The sequence below is a fragment of the Simochromis diagramma genome, unplaced genomic scaffold (assembly GCF_900408965.1).
Source record: "Simochromis diagramma unplaced genomic scaffold, fSimDia1.1 OVJJ01000446.1, whole genome shotgun sequence".
NCBI classification, from domain to species: Eukaryota; Metazoa; Chordata; class Actinopteri; order Cichliformes; family Cichlidae; genus Simochromis; species Simochromis diagramma.
Window position 1 is genome coordinate 316,883 of NW_024386822.1, and position 22,205 is coordinate 339,087.

At 42.7% G+C, this 22,205-nt stretch overlaps 1 protein-coding gene across 5 annotated transcripts; it reads left to right on the forward strand.

The window, feature by feature from the left end:
- The first annotated feature begins 1,275 nt into the window (after positions 1-1,275).
- Positions 1,276-21,997, forward strand: tmem132a (transmembrane protein 132A). 5 transcript variants are annotated; one of them, XM_040027236.1, is made up of 14 exons: positions 1,276-1,623; positions 4,436-4,524; positions 6,852-7,078; positions 7,157-7,372; positions 7,480-7,667; positions 8,770-8,892; positions 12,872-13,135; positions 13,213-13,365; positions 13,764-13,959; positions 14,047-14,190; positions 15,606-15,808; positions 19,309-19,528; positions 19,609-19,800; positions 19,885-21,996. In XM_040027236.1, exons 2-14 carry the CDS (start codon positions 4,449-4,451, stop codon positions 20,734-20,736), a joined length of 3,054 nt encoding a protein of 1,017 aa, XP_039883170.1. In that variant the 5' UTR covers positions 1,276-1,623; positions 4,436-4,448; the 3' UTR covers positions 20,737-21,996. The 5 variants fall into 5 exon arrangements, with proteins under 5 accessions (XP_039883170.1, XP_039883171.1, XP_039883169.1 ...); XM_040027237.1 differs by lacking the exon at positions 1,276-1,623 and adding an exon at positions 1,722-2,122 and having other exon boundaries at positions 19,885-21,997; XM_040027235.1 differs by lacking the exon at positions 1,276-1,623 and having other exon boundaries at positions 3,176-4,524; positions 19,885-21,997.
- Positions 21,998-22,205: the final 208 nt, after the last annotated feature.

The window sequence follows — 22,205 nt, forward strand, 5'->3', positions numbered from 1 at the left end:
TGATTATGCTGATGCATAAGGAGAAAAAGTGGAAGGCAATCTCCTCTTGGAGAACAACAAAACCACTTCACATAGGTAATTCAACACAAGCACAGGACACTTCTGCCAAACCATATTAGTAGTGGGTCTGCACAGTGAAATTTTAATGGTATATTACTCTTGTTTTCCTCCCTCTGCTTTTAATCTCTTCTCTCAGTGTCAGATCCATTGTTCTCTAAGCCCCTTCTGCTGTTCTATTACTATCACAGACACGCACACACACACAGCACACACACATGCATGCGCACACACACAGACACACACATGCACACACACGCACACACACACACACACACACACACACAGACACACAAACACACACACATACACACGAGGAAGACTGTAATGGACATGATCACTCATACAAACAGACTTTTGTTCCAGGTCTGTAATTGTGTTTGTTGAGAGAGGTGATAGAAGTCAGGCGGATATGATGATGTATCATCAGCATAAACCCAAGAAATGACTGACACTGTGGTTCTGATTCACCTGTCGCATAACAAAACTAACTGAAACATCTGAGTACCAAAACATATTTTACAATCATAAACCTGTTAAAGGGTTAAATTAAAATCACAAATGAATTACATATTTGGTCCATTTTATTAGAGCTCATAAAATGAATAAAACCAAAAATATAGCACACTTACTTGTCTTAATTTCATTTTATGCTTTATGTATACAGTTACCTTTGGCCTGCTCTTGTGTCACAGCTTATCATCTATTGAAAAATAGCTCAGAATTACAGTTACAGATATGGAGCTTAGTTATGTTTTTTTTTCTTTTGTATTTAAAAGGCCTAAATGAAATTTAGGTAACATTTTTTATTTATTGTGTTTACAAGTCTTTGCTTTTCAAAACAAGCTAGTCAGTGGCAGAGAATTTACTGCCAAAGCAAAATTATAAGAAAAAACTAAATCCAATAACTTGATTTCCCATCCTGCTTCTTTGAACCTCACATCCACAGAGACTGAAACCTGCAGGTGCAGGAGTCACTGTTCAGGGATTTAAGTAAAAATAAATTCATTTTAATAATGCCAATGAAAACTTCTAAGAACTATTTTATCACCATATTATTAAATCCACCATAACCCATACCATTAAACCATAAGCAGCTACTGTAATGAGTGTCACATTTACTGCTACTACTACCCAACAATCCACCATACTGTAGATGCACAGAATCACCAAGATGTCTGAGAAAACAAAAAGTGACAGATGCACAAAAAGGGGTGAGGGGAGGAGAGTAGGAAGATAAACCTATAAGAAACAATGAGCTCATAAAGAACTGCATGGGGGGAGGAGCGTGGAGGAGATTACTTACTATATTAAATGAGAAAATCTGTATTGGATGAATCTGGTGCAGAGAGGGAGGGACGCATGAGAGCGAGTAAGAGGGGCTTAAAGCAGCAGCATACCACTAAAGATAACCAAGAAAGACAAAAAGGAGAGTATTATTTTTCATATTAATGATTTTTCTTGCTTTAAATCATTTTTGTTCTTTTACTGGAATCAGTGACGTCAACAAGTTTTAAAATGCCTCAAAAAAAAGTTGGAATCTGGAGCTGAAATAGACAAATGCAGGTGAGTGTTTTATATCTGTGTGTGTGTGTGTGTGTGTGTGTGTGTGTGTGTATGTGTGTGTGTGTGTGTATGTGTGTGTGTGTGTATGTGTATGTGTGTGTGTGTGTGTGTGTGTGTGTGTGTACACTCTCTGTGGAAATGTTTTAACAGAATAAATAATGAATCATCAAATTTCTGCTTGTAGAGTAGGTTCAGTTCAGGTTTGTCTCACAGAGTAACCAGTTGTGTGTTTGCTCTGGATGACTTTAGCGTGTTTCATCTGTGTGAGCCATGTCCAGACATTGATCCTGACACTGACCAATGAGAACATTTCCTGACACACACAGATATATTTAGCTGTACCTTCTGTTGTTTGGGCTGTGATCCTGTGCTGGCACATGCCAGCTGAGCTATGACAGCGCATAGGCTTTTCTCTTTTCTCTGTTTTGGCCATTTTGTAGCTCGTTAAAAATAAGTTCGAGTTGCCAGAAGTGCAAATCCTGTCGCCAGGAAACATAAGGTTTGTTGTTTACAGCTGTTTGTGTGATCTTAAAAAATACCTGTAGCCTTACAGGTCACTCACAGTATTCAAATGCTCTTCAGACTAAGAGGACGGATGATGTCTATCATATCCATCACAGCGGTCATTACATTAAATATTCATAATTGTAGATAATGTATATAAAGCTTATGCATAAAAAGGAAGATCTGTGATCACTCCTTGGCCTTTACATTATGAAGCAACTGTGTTCGTGATCTGGTGCTTCTAAATCAAATATAACTGAACTGTCTGCTTTCCTGAGTGTTTAGTTGCTAATCTATTCTCACCCCAACCGGTCGCAGCAGATGGCCCCGTCCCTCACTGAGCCTGGTTCTGCCGGAGGTTTCTTCCTGTCTTTGCTCACAGGGACTCATATGATTGTTTGGTTTTCTCCAGATGTATTATTGTAGGGTCTACCTTACAATATAAAGCGCTTTGAGGTGACTGTTGTTGTGAGTTGAAGCTGTGAAAATAAAATTTAATTGAATTTAAAGTTTATATTACTTCCACTTTCCCACACTGTCAAACTCAATGCTGACGTTCTTTCTCTAGCGCTGTCATTTTCTTTTACACCTTCATTGAGCCAATCAGCGTGCAGCCTTCCTCCTCCCCATCTCCCCTTAACCTGCTCACCCAGAGCACCATCCAACCACCATCATCATCTAGACTCCAGAGGGGTCCTGTCCTAATTTCTGTTAATGCTGCAATTCTGTTCTGCTATTATGGATCAGCACATCAAATCTTTCATTAAGCGTGTATTAAGGCTTATTCTTTAAGGGTAAGGATGTCACATGTGAAACGGTATTCACGAGCACAATCACCGTACATATGCAGGACCAGAGGGGTCATGTGCATCAAAATAAAGAATTTTGTGCTTCATTAATGAGTTGTGCAGTCAAATATGCAATAATTTAACTAATTTACAAATTCATTTTAAAATTATTTTATTTAGAAATTACTAAAGATATTTATTATTTTATCATTTAATGTAAAATATAAACATTTATTATAAATCAGAATTTCAAAATGAATTGTTAGTCTGTTAATAAATGAATAATACAAAAGGATTTTACCATTTGCCATATGCAGCAGCAAACTTCCTGATATCAGGATGTCAGGTTCTCATTTGCAAAATGGAGAAGCAGGTTTTCTACCACTGGGATGCCAGCTTCTCCGCAGAAGACATTCCTTTCAGCACTAAGGTGCCAGGTGCTCTGTGTCTATGTGTCTATCCCTCATTTGCAAATCCAGAAATTAACTTTTATAGCACTGGATTGGCAGCTTCTGCCATCAATCATTTGCACCCTATTGATCATGTTAACATGATCAATAGGGTGTAGCATCTAACCCTGCTACAGGGTTAGATGCGCAAAACTGACTTCACTGTAAAAACAATAGAAAAGGATTGTTTTGTTTCATTTCAGACATATAAGTACAGTTTTTGTCAAAACTAAATATTTTTTATCCCAAAGCAGGAGGATATCCACCTTCACCTTCCTAACATGGGTGTAGTACTGTTACTATGACAGTTCATTAAGCCTTAATTATGCCTGCCTAATCAAACAGGTAGGTTGAAGCCAAGTGTAAACACAGAGACAGAATACGTAGACCGAGCTGAGGAAATACACCTGAAGACAATTCGTCCTACAGTGTGAGCAGGTAGATAAATCCTAGGATGAGTTTTGGGCTAGAAGGCTGTAACTGTAGCAGAGGTCAAACCTGAGTAGGATCCTGTCCAGTTTTTTCTCTCTCAGTGAGAGACGCAAAGGAAACAAGAGGCCTGGGAACTGTGGATGAGCCTCACCTGAAACAAAAGAACAGGGCCTACAGGCGTGGTTTACATTAATGGTCACCAAGAAGAAGTTAACCGGCCTTTGCCTTGAAGTTCCACGACAGTGAAAAACTTTACTTTCAGCACGAGATAGTAAAAGACTGAATAATTGTATGTACATATTTGATATGACATATGATATTTGCGCAACTAATTTATCACAGTTATGCAGACAGAAAAAAACTGTATAATCGTTCCACCCTGGAAAACGAACAGCTTGAGAAATCATTAAAAGGCCTATCAAAACCATTATATTCATACCTGTGTGTATGCAATCCTGTGACTGTCAGTTGAGACAACATGGTGATAACATAACCTTCCTCATAAGGTTATGAAGTGGGCTTCATTGTACGAGTGGTTGAAGCCCGTCCACTCACCCTGTGGGGGAGGACGAGCCGATTATCTGCCAGCTGAGTATGGATGAGGTTTGAAAGTTTCATATTGGCTTCACTGTGCTGCAGGAGACCTGCAGTGATGGAAGGTGTCAGCTGTGTCACTGTGTGGTGGGGACGAACAGGAGAGCTGCTGCTGCTTTGGATTTCCATCACAGGTGAGTCATTATTGTGTATTACTGTGTATCACAGCTGCTCACCTGTTGTTATTGTTGTCATACTTTCATTCTCTCAGATCATTATCTATGTTCACCTTATACCAAAGATGTCACCTGTGAGTGTTTAAGACGCCTAAATTATGTGAAAATATTTAATAGCTGCTATTATAGAAATAAACAGAAATCTTTGCACTTGTATGATTGTAGCTACATTTGTCAAGCAAAAGTCAACAAACTTCGGTCGATGTGGGTGCCTTGAATGAGAGGGGAGAGAGTCACAACAGTCTTATTATCTAAGGGAGAGTTTTGTTATTCCCGTCAGCTTTTGCCTTGAGCATCCAGCTGGCGCCAGGGTCCCGCATGAGATGAAGATGGTAGTTGTTTTGTTGAGTGCGAACAAACTGCTTCCAATTTTACAGTTGGTCTAATGTCCATCACTGGTCACCAGGTCTCTCAATTCCTGTTCTTCTTCTTCAAGATGTTATCCATATAACAGAGCCCTGAGCTTCTCCAAGATCTTCTCCATATTGCATTCAAAAACAGTCTGAGTACTCACATCCCTGCCCATCGTCTATCATGTCGGCCAGCCTTGTGGGATTTTGAACAGCTGTAGCCGTTTCTTGCTCTTCGATAAGCCAGGTCCGAGCCGGCTCCAATCAGCCAGAACTCTGTTATCGTGATTCCGAATTGGTAGATGTCGTTCAATGTCCTCCATCGAGAGTGTCGCCAGACAAACAACGCAACCGACCATCGAGTATCCGGCAGCAAACGTCTCCGCAGGACAATCGGGCTCTCCCGAGCCCAGGAGTTGTCAGTTTCATTAAGGGACCAGTTGATCAAATCCACAATTCTTCTTTACGTTTTTAGAGAACAAGTTTGGGAGACTGTCTTAGGGTTAGTGAGTAAGCAAGACTATACAAAGACATGAGAAGCCAAGCAGGAAAGATAAGGGAGAGGGAGAAAGTGCTTCCTCAAATGCTGTAAGACTGCTTCTTCCTTCTCTCACCCCAACCAGTTGCAGCAGATGGCCCCGCCCCTCCCTGAGCCTGGTTCTGCTGGAGGTTTCTTCCTGTTAAAAGGGAGTTTTTCCTTCCCACTGTCACCAAAGTGCTTGCTCATAGGGGTCATATGATTGTTGGGTTTTTCTCTGTATGTATTATTGTAGGGTCTACCTTACTGTCACGAGCTGGGATGGACTCAAGCGCAGACGAGGCAGCTAAAATACAGCTCCTTTTTATTGATACACAACACCAGGTGCGACTATATACAGGTGAGAGGGCGAGGGGAATCCAGGGCACAGGGGAGTCCGGAAAAGGGGGCTCTTCACACACGAGGGAATCTTCACACAGTTCCAGAAACACAGCACACCAGCAACTTAGCACATCCAGGGCTCCAAGGGAAAGAGATTCCTGTTCACAGGAAACAAGCGGTTAATCTAACGAAGCAACAACGCGAAAAGACAACTAGAAACTAGCCTTAGCTAGTTTCTAGTTGGAGCTTACGGAGCTTACTACCGAGGTTACTCAATAGTCCAGCGATGAGATGTTTCCAGCCACTGCCTTAAGTAGTGGACACTGGTGAAGCGATGAGCCACAGGTGTGTGATTATTTACAGGTGCGATGGCCAGGGGCGGGGAGCCAGCAATGAGCTACGCCCAGGCGAGACACAGCAAGCGTGAGAGAGAGGGAAAGGAAAACAAGAAACATATATAGCCAACCTGGGTCAGCCGGGCAGACACGGCGACCATGACGCTTACAATATAAAGCGCCTTGAGGTGACTGTTGTTGTGATTATGCACTATACAAATAAAAAGGAATTGAATTAAAAATGTGGATTCCATGGATGGTCTGTGAATGGCGTCAATATGGCAGCAATGTAATGGATGACGTTGGAGATAAAAGGAGAGAGACTGCTTTACTTTGATACATTTGAATTTATGTTCATTTTAGATTTGACAAGGCATGCGCTGACATTACCACACATGGACTGGCCATCATAGAGTCCAGAATTTAACCCTACTAAGAATCTGTGAGATGTAGACAACTTTATGCTCTGGACAGAGGCAAATGTAAAACAGCATAAGCTTCCTGAAACAATGTCACAGCGAATGCCTGCCATCAGCAAAGGCCGTCCAACTAATCAAGCACTCTGATACCACAGTGCTGTTGGTGTGTTAGGGTTCTTTGGACAAAGTATGGGTTGATGCCTTGCCCAAATATAACAGAAAGGAAGGCAGTTAATGCAAATCTCAGCAAGTCTGACATTTATGACCTTGTGATAGTAACATGTCCTTTACACCTGCCTCTTCTCTTTTTTTACTGACTCAGTCCCTCCATCCCTCCTGCAGCCTCCTCTTCCTCTCTCCCTGCCAGTCCAGATGTCAGTCACCCCCCCTTCTTGGCAGTTTCTCCCTCTGTCCCAAGCAGAGCTGGGCCCTCTTTTCTCCAACTTTAGCCCTTTTGCCTTTTCTCAGAGTATGTTCATGCTGCCTCCGACAGGGTGGGCTACCAAGCCCGGCCTCAGGGCTTCATTTGGCCCTCACTCTGTGACACAGGTAAGCAGAGGAGAAAAGATGATAAGAGATGGAGATGAAAACCCCCACAGATTCATCTGTATTTTTTTTCATCCACAGCTTTTATCAGAGTCCGTCCTCCCTGCCTCTCCCCCTCTATCTGCCTCCCTTCTCTCAGAGAGCGTGGAAGTAGAGCGGGATAAGAGAGGTCAGGAGAGGTTCAGGGTGAGGGTACTGTTTCACAAGCGAGGCAACATCAGTTCTGATCTTCGGACCTGCATCACTCTAATGGCTTTCAAGGAGACAGAGGAGCACAAGGCTTCCTGTATCACACAGGTGAAGAACAGATTTTGTAATGTTTTCTTTGTCTAATGTCTCTCTTTCTTGGTCAGTCGTTTCACTCCGTTTTCTTTTTACGACTACACGACTGTCTTGTTTCCCAGCCGCCTCTAGGTTTGTGTGTGGTAACTCTGACACTGCCCAGTTCCTGGTACAGCAATCCACTTGTCAACCAGTCGCATCCATGGTACAGTAATACCCGCCATACACATCAATGGATGCAGAAGCGAAAATGGCAACGGAGCATACGCCGTCACGGCAACCACCAGCAAGCAACTGCGCAGTTTCTGAGGTGACGTGATTGCAGGACTAAAAAAGCACCAGCTGGAAATGAATTCATAGACTTACATTATTATTTATATGGTTTATAAAATCATAGCTGTACTGGTGACTTATTAAAGCACTTTAGATTGTAAACTACATGAAGTTAAACTTTAATTGGTGATAATGAAGGCAGACATGGCACTGAGATGGATATGTTCATGTTTCATTTTTATACTATGGTGTACTGCTACATTTAGCTTTTATTATCATTGCCAACTTTTTCACCTCAGGAAAGCTTAAAAACATTGTAATGTTTACATTTTTGTTTCGGTATTTTTATGAGCAATTTGAATATCAGTTAAAAAACCAAACCGACCGGAAGAGACATGCACCTACTGTTATACTGCACTGGTTACATTAGTCTGATGTAGTCTAACGGCCATTAAACTAAACTATGACACATTTAATTGCAAACAGTATTTTCTCCATATTTTTAATAATTTGTGATAATTGGAAGAGGAAGTGATGATTTCGGCTGCCTGTCTGAGGACCTGTTGGCTGAAAACCTGCCAGAGTCCTGACAGGCCGATGATTTTAGAGCACACTGATGCGGTGTGCTGCAGTCTGTTCCTGTATGAAGGCTGAGGGAGTGGAACCAGCAGGTGATGGAGGTCATGATGCTTTCCAGGAAGGCGTAGTAAAAAGTCATCATGATGGGTGTGCTGACTCCAAAGCAGTTGAGTTATAAGGAGGTGTAGCCGTTGATGGCACCTCCTGAGAATCTCCTCTGTGTTGGCAGAGAATTTCAGGAGGTTGTCAAAGATGGTTCCCAGGTATTTGTACTCCTCAACTACCTCCACTGGCTTCCCGTGGATGGTGGTGGTGACCGAAGCAGCCAGATCCCTCTGCCTACTGGAGAAGGTCACCACCATGTCTTTGGTTTTCCTCATGTTCAGTTCAGTTATGCTAATGATTAAATCCCTCTAGTAAAGAGTAAACCTCACAGAGAGACGTTTGGCGTAAGAACATGAACATTTTGTGGAATAAGTGCATTCCACAAAATGTGAGCTCTTGCTTGAAGTAGTTTTCTATAAATGCCCAGTCCCAAAGTGTACTCGTGTCTCTTTCAGATACCATCCAAATATAGATGGGGACATGGATGGTCCACGGGCCCGCAGAAACCAACGGGGTCCCATGAAAAACCAAATACAGCTGTACTACTCAGTGGCGGACCTACAGATGACATCAGCAGGGTATGTTATAGTAGAATACTATGTTATTTTGTAAAGTGCTTTTTACTACACACTCAAATATGTATGCAGTCTTATTCTATGTGCTGTCTAAATATCACACTGTGCTGTCCAAAAACACCTGGAGCATGTGGACTGGAGGAGTCGGGGATCTAAACGCACAGCTTCTGATTGGTAGATGACCTTCGACTCAGTCTGCGTCACAGCCACTTGGACACATGATGAACTCATGATGAAGATTTTTAAAAAAGATTTTCATAAATAATAAAGAGACTCCATTTATATAGTCTTATCACTTTTTCAGCCACTGATAAACACATTGATGGTTTGCTTCAGTGGATGTGTTGACTGTTACAGAGATGAAGTTACGTGGGGGTGGCTGTGGCTCAGGACCTAGAGCAGATGTTGATGTTTTGATCCCATCTCTGCTCTACATGCCAAAGAGTCCACAGGCAGATAGTGAACCCCAAGCTACTATCCAATGCATTCACCTGCATTTCAGTGTTAGAAGCACTTTGGTGAAGAAAAAACTGCAACAAGTGAATGAGGCATATTTAGAAAGTGTTCAATTAGAGCTGAAAAGTTCCTATATAAGAAAATAGCCCTGCAGTAAAAAAGATATGTTTAAACATGATACATTTTATAAACCAAATAATTTCTGAGTGGTGCTAATCTGAAGTGTTGGTGGAGTCAGCGTTTATATAAAGAGGAATATGGCAGGAGAAAACTCATCTGTTACAATGATGAATGAGAAATCCTGTTTACTTGCTAATGTTAGCTCTGTTTCGACACAAACCACAGATGGAAACTGATATCAGTACAGTGCAAATGGCAGTTTGGATTGCACGCTAAGCTCCCATCAGTCTCATCAAAGATCAGAGGCTTATCTACAATGTGCATCCAGAAAAAGCTGCTGGCCTCTCAGCTTGACAAAGTCCACCCATTAATAGGACATGGACACACCCATGAGAATGCCGACTCCTTTCTATAACCGAGTGAACTTAATCCTGATTCCAGGGACGATAGAAAGCTGGGGCCAAAGGGTGATGGTGATCTATAGCATGGGAAACTTTATGATAGAAGACAGATCCTTTTACTTTGGTATGTCTGTTATTAGATTTCACCAGGTGAGCACTGCTTGCCTTCCTTTCCATGATGGAGCTCCACTGGGGCATGGCAAAGAGCTGAACAGTGAGAGAGCATTAGATGGGTGTAGCTTCTCTCAGGCTCAGACCACTTTGTCTCGTGCCTTTTTTCTCTGTGTCTGTTGTCACTTGAGTGGAGGTCTGGTGTTGGGACACAGGGCACAGACTTGTGGCCTGTTGCCTCTGGTTCTCTGGTCTCTCACCCTGTGGCCGTGGGCGCTCCATGTGGAGCCTCTCTCCGCCTGCTGGGATGGGCGTGCAGTTGTTGCTGTGATGTGTGGCCTCAGGTCTTCGACAGTCTTTTGCTGGGTCTCTGTCTGTTTGTCTTTCATCCCCTGAGGGCATCTGTGTCACATTTCATGACAAATGCACACACACACAAACATGCACACACACACATACAACACAACAAGATTAGATAAGATAAGATAAGATAAGATAAGATAAGATAAGATAAGATAAGATAAGATAGAACTTTATTAATCCCTCGGGTGGGTTCCTCTGGGAAATTCGATTTCCAAAAAAAAAAAAATTACTGATTACTGATTGTGTTGTATGTGTGTTGTTCCATCCATCCATCCATTCGCTTATCCTTTTCAGGGTCGCGGGGGGTGCTGGAGCCAATCCCAGCTGTCATAGGGCAAGAGGCGGGGTACACCCTGGACAGGTCGCCAGTCTGTCGCAGGGCTAACACACAAGGACAGACAACCATTCGCACTCACATTCACGCCTAGTGGCAATTTGGATTATCCAATTAACCTATCCCCACAAGCTGCATGTCTTTGGACGGTGGGAGGAAGCCGGAGTACCCGGAGGGAACCCACGCAAACACGGGGAGAACATGCAAACTCCACACAGAAAGACCCCGGCCTGATGGTGGAATTGAACTCAGGACCTTCTTGCTGTGCGGCAACAGTGCTAACCATGCCGTGTGTGTTGTTAAATATCCCAATTCTTTGATCTTTGGGCTGAAGGAAGAACAACACTCGGTGTGTAAATGCTCAATCAACATCATGTCTCGAAGTGTCTGACCGTTTCTCACATTCTTATAGCTTCAGCCCCCCTCCAAAGTCACAAAACCTAAACATCCACATTCTTTCTCTCTCAGTGAGCCTAAGCTATGGCCTTGGCTTCCTGTTCAGTATGTTTTGTTCTTTCTAATCAGAAAAGGAAGGCCATGATTCTACACAAACAGCATTTCTTATAACTCAGCAGTATAATGCATCATAAAACAGTGTAATGATTTCACAAACTTTAATCTAAGACATAATGTGGCCTATAGCCGTATAATGATTCAACAATTCTTTGATTAGAAGTATAAGGTGGCATAGGATACTGTAATAATCTCACAGTGTGTGTGTGCATGTTTGTGTGTGTATGTGTATGTGTGTGTGTGTGTGCACTTTTACAAATGTTTCTATTTCAGGTGCTGTATGTTTTTTGTTTTTTAGTAGGTTCTATTTGTGTTCTATCCTTCTACTTGTATTTTCTACTTCTTCTCCCCATTCCCTTGAATATTTCCCTTTACTTGTTTATATGAAAGTTTACCTTTTATGGAGTTTCACAGGTTTGGGAACATTTCTATAAACATTATGCATTTCCATAATTTCCTTAGGCAGTATTGTTAAGAAGAGTAGCATAAATTTTCACTGCTTTGCAGATGATACCCAAAAAATCTATGAAGCCAGATTATAGAAACCTAAGACAGAAGTCTGGATGAAGTTGATGAATTTTCTGCTTCTTAATTCAGATCAAACTGAGGTTATTGTACTCGGCCCTGAAAAGCTTAGAAATATGGTATCTAAGCAGATTCTTACTCTGGATGGCATTACCTTGGCCTCCAGTAACGCTGTGAGGAACCTTGGAGTCATTTTTGACCAGGACATGTCCTTCAATGCACATATTAAACAAATATGTAAGACTGCTTTCTTCCATTTGTGCAACATCTCTAAAGTTAGAAATATCCTGTCTCAGAGTGACGCTGAAAAACTAGTTCATGCATTTATTACTTCCAGGCTGGACGACTGTAATTCATTATTATCATGATGTCCAAACAACTCACTGAGAAGCCTTCAGTTAATCCAAAATGCTGCAGCAAGAGTCCTGACAGGGACTAGAAAGAGAGAGCAGATTTCTGCCCTACAGTCGACCCCTGGTATTTGCGGGGTTAGGGACCACAACGGCCCGCGAGTAGCTGAAATCCATCCTTTTTCACTCTCTATTGAATTTGATCATTAGTTATACATTTTAGAATTTGGCTTGGTGTGTGGCAGCACGGTGGCACGGTGGTTAGCACTGTTGCCTCACAGCAAGAAGGTCCTGAGTTCAATTCCACCATCAGCCCGGGATCTTTCTGTGTGGAGTTTGTATGTTCTCCCCGTGTTTGCGTGGGTTCCCTCTGGGTCCTCTGGCTTCCTCCCACTGTCCAAAGACATGCACCTTGTGGGGATAGGTTAATTGGATAATCCAAATTGCCACTAGGTGTGAGTGTTGTCTGTCCCTGTGTGTTGACCCTGCGACAGACTGGTGACCTGTCCAGGGTGTAACCCTGCTTCTCGCCCTATTACAGCTGGGATAGGCTCCAGCGCCCCTGATAAGCGAATGGATGGATGGCTTGGTGTGTGTTTTTTGTCCAGTTGCCTCTGCTTTCTTTTCCCTCCCCTGACCCCCGAGTCTGTCCATATGGTCGTCGTCTGATGGGGTTTCTCTCTAATATTGTAGGTGCTACATAAATGAAATTGAATTGAACTGAATTGAATCCAAATGCTGATGAAATTAATTTTAGGCTTCAGGCCTCTGACTTTAAACTGTCCATTTGTCCTAACTCATCCTTGCAGATGTGTGGAGGACAGAGATGTGAAATCCCAGAGGCAACTTTTCTATATCAAAGCAGTGACCCTGAAGGAGGCAGAGGACAAGGGGAAAGAGCAGAGCAACACCAAACAAAATGAGCCCTGTACGAGCGGACAAGAAGAGGAGGAGCTCAATCTGGACTCCCATGTGGTGATTCGCTATCACAGAGGCCCAGTCCTAATAGGACAGCCAATCAGAGTCTCAGTGAATCTGAGAGCTAATGTCAGTGGTCATTTTGCAGCCATTAGGTAATTAAAAAGAACATTTGTGCAGCTCTTTGTTCATGTCCACAGCTGCTGTCAATAGCCACTCTTTGTGTCTTCAGGATGAAGGTGAAGAAGGGCCTGGTGTCAATAGTGGCCCAGAGAACTTTGACCTCTGACATGTGGACAGTGACCCTGGAAAGAACCCAAGCCTCCAAACACGATGTGTTGTCCATCCTCTGCCACAGACAGAGAAAACTAAAGCAGCCACATGAGTAAGTTCAGCAACACCTTTTTCCAACATGTTAATAGAATATTAAAGTCAGCCATCTTTAAGGAAACGTATGCAATGACTTTACTGCAGTTTCCATAAAGTGAGGTTGGGGTGCACCCTGGAGGGGTTTTCAGTCTGTTGCAGGGCTAGTACAGAGAACGGCAGCTGGATAGTGTAGTGGAACGACTACACACCTTTGGAATGGAAGTCCCAAGTTCAATTCCCTCCCAGTATCCAGTAAGAGTCCTGGCTAGGCCCCCCCCATGCCGAAACACCAAGCCCTGCAATGGCGCAGCTATGTCCGCAGCTTGGACACGACACATTTCGCTGTGTGGTTGTGTATGTGACTAATAAAGCTCATTTCTTCTTTCTTTGAATGTGATCTTTGTCTGCCTGCAGTCCCACTCTCCTCCAGCAGGTGGCGTGTTTGTCAGTCGACGGCTTGAGGCGCAGCTTCGGTGTTGCCATGATGGTGCCTGCTAATTGGTGGGTGGAGTACTCCAGACGTACTACCGTCCCACCATCACATGTAGGAGCAGTGAGCATCTTTTCATTCACAGATCGTCACATCTTTGGCATTGCACCTATAACAGAGGTACGTGATTCTTTTAAAGTCCATCAGATGCCCATCACATGTCCTCTGATTGCTCTGAAGGTGTGTTTCCTGTTGGTCTGTCCACAGAGTAACACGTTGATCAACACAGCTATACTGAACAACCAGCCCGTGCTGCTGCCCGTCATTGTGCTGGCTGTAAGCCATGACGAGAAGGTGTCAGATGTTACCTCTGCAGTCACATGTCACTCCATCAATGAGAATAGTATCAAGGTGCAACATGTCTCACAACATGTCTCACAACATGTCTCACAACATGTCTCACAACACACATTTCACAATTTCATGAGCAGTCTAGTTCTGCTGGAGGTTTCTTCCTGTTAAAAGAGAGTTTTTCCTCAACAATGTCACCAAAGTGCTTGCCCAGAGCTGGTCATATGATTGTTGGGGTTTTCTGTGTTGTATTATTGTTGGGCAGGGGTCTCAAACTCGCGGCCCGGGGGCCACTTGTGGACCACGTCATGTCAATATGAGCAGAGAGTACAAACATGCTGAGGACTGTGTCAGTTCAGTGAGAGTCACAAACTAATGTGTACGCTCATGTCTGCATTTTATTTTGTTAAATATGAACATAACGACAGCAGAAGTGCTGCCACGTATGTGGGCAGACAGAGAGGACCAATGTGTTTGTTTGGTAGATCAATGAAAGGATTCAGTTAGTTAAGAGGGAGTTTGCGTTTTATCTTGTTATACAATATTTGAAAAAACGCAAAGAAGCAAAACATTTTCAGTATTATTTGTTTGTGTTTTCTTGTTTGTTTGTTTTGTACTCCTTGAACACTAAAGTGTCCTCCAATGAGACGACAGTGCCAGCAGTGGCCCACAGCTCATTTCAGTTTGTAGGGTCACCTTACAATTAACGTACCCGGAGGCAACTGTTTAAGTTTTATATAATTCATTTTAAATTCCATTTTTAGTTAACCAAAACAACTGCACTACCTCAGTGCTTAAAGTAAAAGTCAAAAACAGTTAAACAACATCTTGGAGTCTTTTTCAGTGGCTCAGTTTTGCCAGGTTATCGTAGAGACGGCTCGATTGCTGTCCCTTGACATTCAAATTTGACCTGCACCTGGTTCATCTTAAATTTAGTTTGTGCTGTTAACTAGGTCCAAAGTCCAGACTAAACTTCAGTGTTTCTAAACCTCTCTGGGTAAATGGACCTTACAGTATACGGGGCCTTTCTGCTTCATTTGAACACTCAGAGCAATTCAAGCCTCATTCAGCCAGTCACACACATATTCACACAGCACTTTTATTTATGCCTAAACTTTATTGTTTGGCAAGGTGGAGTACACAACTGATTAAAAACAGCTCACCCAAAATGAAACATGCATGTTTATCCATTTTTATCATTTCGGTGATATTTTCCCAGGTTTGTAATGTTGGCTTTAGAGATGTCTGAATATAACAGAATTCAACTCCACTCTGAGCGTAACGTGCCTTTTCAAAAATCACAAACCAAGCATTATCATCCATCTACCAAACTGTGTTTAGAGAGGTTTAGCACAAATCTGAAAAGCATGTGAGACAGCTAATTGAACTTTAATGCCAAAAGGAAATCAGTGCGATTACTTTAAACTGTATAGATGAAACAAATATCATATTTTGTATGTGTCTCTTCCATACAGGTTTCCAGTGATTGCTCTACCCTCTACGTTGATGGCAGTGAATCAGGATTAGGGTCGACCTGTGCAGTGGTGGAGTTTCATCTGGGCATGCTCAGTGGGTCTGTGTGTCTGGAGGTTTGGGCTCCATCCGTGCCCCTACATGTCTCCTTGGCAGACCCTACTCTCAATGTCATTGATGGATGGAACCTGATCACAGAGAAAGGGTAAAAACTAGGCCCGCTGTGTCTTCAGTCTGTTTTAACTTGTTGTACTATAGTTCATTGTATCTGTGTTTATCTCCTCTCTCCTCTGGAGATGTAACCATTTCCTTAAAGGCCTGTTGAACTACACTGACTCTTCTACTGCTTGGTTCAAACTACATAATACCTAAATGAAAACAGAGTGTGAAAACTGAAAAGGTTTATGTAATTAACTCATCATGAGCCCACAATCATCCGGTCTAGCATCATTTTACCGGAAAGAAATACTGCGCAGTATAAAACTAGTGTATTTAATATGGAAGCCCGTTTCCGCCACTAAATAAAAACAAAAAAGCTAGTATCCATAACTTGAAATTTTGAGTTATTTTCTCGAAATTTTAACTTATTAACTCAAATTTCGAGAAAAGTAACTCGAAATTTCGAGTTACTTTTCTCAAAATTTAGAGTTAGCTCTGCCAATCAAAAATATACGTGAATGAGGTCGCTTTCTTGTTACCCGGAAGCATATGGCGCAGAGGAACGTGCACTCAAAAACGGATCCCAACAAATTGGCGCTTTCGCGAGTACGTTTGCTGACAGTAACACCATGTGATTCAGCTAATAACACAGGGATTTCATCATTTGTGAAGCCAGGCTGAAAACACTCAGCAATCTGTGCATTCACGACTGGATGTAATACCGGTAGCTTAGCTGTAGCATTTGTAGCTGAGGGCTTCAGCTTCTGGGTAACGAGGAAATGACGTCATTCACATGGATTACTGATTGGCAGCGCTAACTCGAAATTTCGAGTTACTTTCTCGAAATTTCGACATATTAACTCGAAATTTTGATTTATTAACTCAAAATTTCGAATTAATATGTCGAAATTTTGAGAAAATAACTCGGAATTTTGAGTTATGGATCCTTTTTTTTTTTTTTAGTGGCGGAAACGGGCTTCCATAATTTAATGCTTGTTATCATGGGACAAACTGCAGACGGTTCACAACATGTTCTATGAGAATATACTACATTCATATACTGCATGGACAAAAGTGAAAAATGTGATACATAGTAATCTCGTAAGCTTTTTACCAGAAACATGATGAAACACAGTAAGAGTATAAAAACGTTTGCTTACCAAAAAGTACCACATTGCTGTGGCCTGTGTTAAATATCCCAATTCTTTGATCTTTGGGCTGAAGGAAGAACAACACTCGGTGTGTAAATGCTCAATCAACATCACGTCTCGAAGTGTCTGACCGTTTCTCACATTCTTATAGCTTCAGCCCCCCTCCAAAGTCACAAAACCTAAACATCCACATTCTTTCTCTCTCAGTGAGCCTAAGCTATGGCCTTGGCTTCCTGTTCAGTATGTTTTGTTCTTTCTAATCAGAAAAGGAAGGCCATGATTCTACACAAACAGCATTTCTTATAACTCAGCAGTATAATGCATCATAAAACAGTGTAATGATTTCACAATCTTTAATCTAAGACATAATGTGGCCTATAGCATTAGCAAACAGGCAGATACGGCCTTGTTGAGTCAAAAGTTCAGCCATCTGTCCAACAGCTAAAGCTTGGCCAAAACTGGGTCATGCAACGGGATGATTATGAAAAATATATGTTTCACAGTTTGTATATTTTTAAAAAATCCTCATTCAGGTCAATGAGAGAGAGGGAGAGTGTGGGAGGAGCAGAAAAATTGCACTGAAATCTTTTCAACCTGCCAGTAATCCAATAATTACCACCACACAACCATCATTTTACACTCAGGTCAAAGCTGAATTTCTCTTCTTTCAAGCAAGGTCTTCCTCAGATCCAGCAGATGAATAGTTTTTGGAGGCATATGAGTGAGTGGTCAGAGGTTTACAGACACTCATCATGAGGCACAAACATGGACTTTATTTACACTGCCAGTCAAAGTCTGGACACACTGAGATAAGATAAGATAAGATAACTCTTTATTGTCATTGCACAGTTATACATAGCACAATAGTACAATGAAATTGGAAAACTGCCCCATGTCGGCAAACACAACACAACACGACACAGTAACTTGACTTAAGTAATAAAAGTAATAAAAAGAAGAAGAAGTGTATGTTTATTGCACATTGTTATTATTGCATCTTGTTATAAATATAAATATCATTATTGTTATTGTTGTTACTGTTGTTACCCCCCCCAAAAAAACACCAATCTGACAGCCTCTGAACCTCAGCTCTGTACGCTGCCTCGTCTCCCCCTGAGATGAGCCCCACCACGATGGTATCATCTGTGAACTTAATGACTGCGTTGTCTGGGTGCGAACTAACACAGTCATGTGTAGAGTGTAGTGTCTACACACTTTCTCGTGGAATGGTTTTTCTTTATTTTCATGACTATTTACATTTTAGATTCTCGCTGAAGCGATCAAAATTATGAATGAACATATATCGAGTTATGTAGTAAAGATGTTTTATATTCTACATTCCTCCTAATATCCGCCCTTTGCTTTGATTACTGCTTTGCACACTCTTGGCCTTCTCTCCATGAGCTTCATGAGGTCGTCTCCTGAAATGGTTTCCAACAGTCTCGAAGGAGTTCCCAGAGATGCTGAGCACCTGTTGGCCCTTTGCCTTCACTCTGCGCTCCATCCCAAACCATCTCCATTGGGTTTAGGTCAGGTGACTGTGGAGGCCAGGCCATCAGGTGCAGCACTCCATCACTCGCCCTCACACAGCCTGGAAGTGTGTTTGGGGTCATTGTGCTGTCCTGGCGTGTTGCTGCAGGATGCTGTGGTAGCCATGATGGTTCAGTGTGGCTTCAGTTTTGAATAAATCCCCAACAGTGTCACCATCACATCTCCTCCTCCGTGCTTCACAGTGGGAACCATGCATGTGGAGACCATACGTTCACCTTCTACGTTCAAGACACGGCAGGTGGAACCAAAGATCTCAGATCTGGACTCACCAGACCAAGGCACAGATTTCCACTGGTCTAATGTCCACTCTTTGTGTTTCTGGGCCCAAACAAATCTCTTCTTGTTGCTTTTCCTTAGTTGTAGTTTCTTAGCAGCTGTTTGACCATAAAGGCCTGATTCACACAGTCTGCTCTGAACAGTTGATGCAGAGATGTGTCTGCGACAGGAACTCTGTGTGGCATTGATCTGGGCTCTAATCTGAGGTGCTGCTAACCAAGGTTGTTGTTATCATTGTTTTAATTATTGTATAATTAAAAACAATATACAAAAAACAATAATAAGTTCAGTGGGAGCATGAATGTTAATGTAATTTGGGGCTTTTAATAAATCCCCCCTACCAAAAGAAAAAATGGACTACATTATTGTGCCTCAGAGCTCCTGACGAGACGTAATTTGAGAAGGAGAATGTGTTGCCATTAAAATATCAGTGTTGTCATCAGCAACATTTGGATGGAAAACATGCTTCTCTCTTTCTTTCAGAGTAAACTTGCACGCACATTTCTCCAACATGCAGACACAGATACGTCAGGATCTTTAATCCCTCGTGTGTTTTCTTCTTGCTCAGGTGTGTGCCGGTGTATCAGCGCTCCTCAGTCCAGGTTCTGACCCAGTTCACAGCTCAGGACTCCCACAGCAGAACCACACACCACCTGGGTTCCTCAGATTGGTTTGTAGATGTGACTGAGCTGGTCAGTAACTGGCTGAGAGTAGAAGACCCCCGAGTGGCTTCCCTCAGGCCCCAAAACATCGTGATAGGATTAAGACCTGGAAAGACATCACTGCATGTAGGCGACAGTTGTGCATGAGTTAACTGCTATTGTTTCACTTCTTGAGCATCTCCTCTCACTCTCACCTTCATCCTTAGGTTATCTCGGAGCAGTGGGATGGCATGTTGGGCACATGTGACATCACTGTGTCCTCTGACACTGTCAGCGCTGGCGATCTGTCTGTACAAGCGGTCAGTGGCCTGGGAATGTCAGTGAAGTCCAGCCCTGCCCACCCCTCCATCATCACAGCAACAGTGACAGCCTACAACACCATGTACCACTATCACCAGGTGACAAACACTCTTTTCATTCCACTTCCTGAAGTCTCATTAATCCACTGAAGCTGAGATAAATTTGCCCTGTTTTCCCTGTAGGAGGCCTCCGTCAGTGTCTGGCTGCAGTTCAGTGACGACACTGCCTCCCTCCTCTCCTCTTTCAGTGACCTTCCCTTCTCCCTGCGTCTCTCCTCATTGGCTGAGAGTGTTATTATGGTGACACCCAGTTCCAATCAACGCGTCTTTGCTCAGGGTGATGGAGGTGGGCCTTTACTGCGAGCAGAGCTTCTGGTTTCTACGTGCGCCGATCAGCTGATTGTCTCAAACTCTTTTGATGAAGAGAACGAGGAGCGGCAGGCTTCTACAAGACGAGAAGGGACCCGCAGGCTGGCGAGGGGATCAGGCTGGATAAGGGTCAACTTAGACCTAGACTTCATGCAGCCGGTAGCCAAGAAGAGCGAGGATGGTGTGGAGTTTGAGTTTGACATTTCAGACACACTGGTTGAATCACACGGTGACATTTACTCATCAAACAAAGATGAAAGTTGGAACGTGAGCACCAGCAGTAACTACTATGAGAAAGTAAGTCAGACCATGACTAACAGAAGGTGGAATGAGGTGGACAAAGGAGGCATGGTCAGTCGAAACACTCTAGAAAGAGCAGTGCTGATGCCGAGCCTGGACGAGGGCAAGGTGTACTTCTTTCCAAGCCAGGATAAAGGAGGAGCAGAGGAAGACAAGCAGGGAGCTCATGAGTTGGAACTTGGCGTGGGTGCTGTCCTCTCTCTGCTCTGTCTCTTTGCTGTCCTCTTTCTGGCTAACTGTCTGCCCTCCACCCTGCGACACAGGTCGAGGAGGACAAAAGAGAGAATGGAAGGAGAACTGGAGGCAGGTGCGACGGAAGATGGAGAGGAGATGGAAAGGGAAAAGGCCAAGGACTGGAAGACATAGAAGATGAAGAACATAGAGCTAAACAGAGAACAATGGAGAGAGTTTTAAAGAAGTAGCAGCTGATACTGACACCTTCTCTTTGCTAGACTCATATCAGGATCTAATGAACTGAAACTCAAACTGTTCTATTCAAACACTTTAAAGGTTTAATTCAACCAGTTTGAGCATGAGCTGAGCTTTAATTTGAGAAAAACAATTTTTAATTTCTTTTAGTTTCACCAACCAACAGGTTGATGCTCATCTACATGACTTTTGTCCCCCTACCCTGACCCCTTTAACCTTTAAGTGCACATGATATCTGAGTAAGGTAGGTGAGCAAAGCAGCTTTTCAAAATGTATCTAAGTGTGTATAATTTAGCTTTGTAGAACCACTTCTTATTGTTAATCCCCTTCCCCCTGTAGTAGGCACATTTTGGAGACATTAGGTTTGATCTTAGTAGGCCAGATCTTTGAAAGGCAGCCATTGTGTGAAACAGGCAGAATAAAGACTTTCTATTAAAACAAATGACACGTTTAATGCTAAACGTGGTGCTGTCATTTTTGTCAGTCGTTACTTATGGTTTCATTGTCGTGTCTAAAATAAAGTTTGTTTTAAGAGTCTTTTTGCTTTTCAAAGCACTCCTCGTACTGAGTGGTACTGAGAAAGGTTATCTGAGCTGGAGCTGCTTACCTCTGCAGCTCAGAGTATGCTGGAGGTGGACTTGAGTGCAATGATCAGTGACTTAGGCTACGTCCACACGCACACAGGTATTTTTGAAAACGTTTTTGGTTTTGTTTTTCAAATCCCGTCCACACGTGCAGTTTTGGAAAAATATCTCCATCCACATGTAAACGTTAAAAATGAACTGTTGGCCAATCAGAAGTCCAGGAGCCTGGGAGGGACTAAACAGGGTTTTGTGCTCATAAAACCTGAAGTACTTTCTGTAAAGGCAGCTAATTTTGTTCTAGTTTTCAAGTGCCTTCATCATTTCAAATGTTAATAACTAAAGACAGTACTTTCATTGTTGTGTAGACTCACAACTCAGGAATGAACAAATGCATACAGCATACATAAATGCAATTGATTCAACACTGACGTCTGGATTTAGGTTGTGACAGCGTCTGTGTTGAAGGAAGAAGCCACGTCCAAAGAGCCGTCTGACGCATCTGTCTTTGTAAATGGAGGGACACTAACTGAGTGTGAGTGTGTACAAACTGCAGACAGACAGATTAACAGCAGCAGTATCTTGTCTCTATCCGCCATTGTAGAAATGTATCTCATGTAAACAATAACATGGCGCACAGCGTGATGTGAAAAACGGCGCACACCTTTGCTGTTGCGAGACTAAATCTCCACACGTAAAAAACACAAAGACTGAGTTTTCGAAAATATCCACCCTGGCAGGAGTTTTAAAAATCTCTGTTTTCAGTGACCCAAAAGGCTGTTTTCAAAAATCCCAGCGGACGTGTGGACTGCAGTGGATTTGAGA

Excerpts from the sequence above, each read along its gene's own strand:
- tmem132a (XM_040027235.1), top strand. The coding sequence starts at position 4,395 with ATGAGGTTTGAAAGTTTCATATTGGCTTCACTGTGCTGCAGGAGACCT. Across the intron at positions 4,525-6,851 it reads GCTTTGGATTTCCATCACAG|TCCCTCCATCCCTCCTGCAG; the intron begins GTGAGTCATTAT and ends TTACTGACTCAG. Across the intron at positions 7,079-7,156 it reads GCCCTCACTCTGTGACACAG|CTTTTATCAGAGTCCGTCCT; the intron begins GTAAGCAGAGGA and ends TTTCATCCACAG.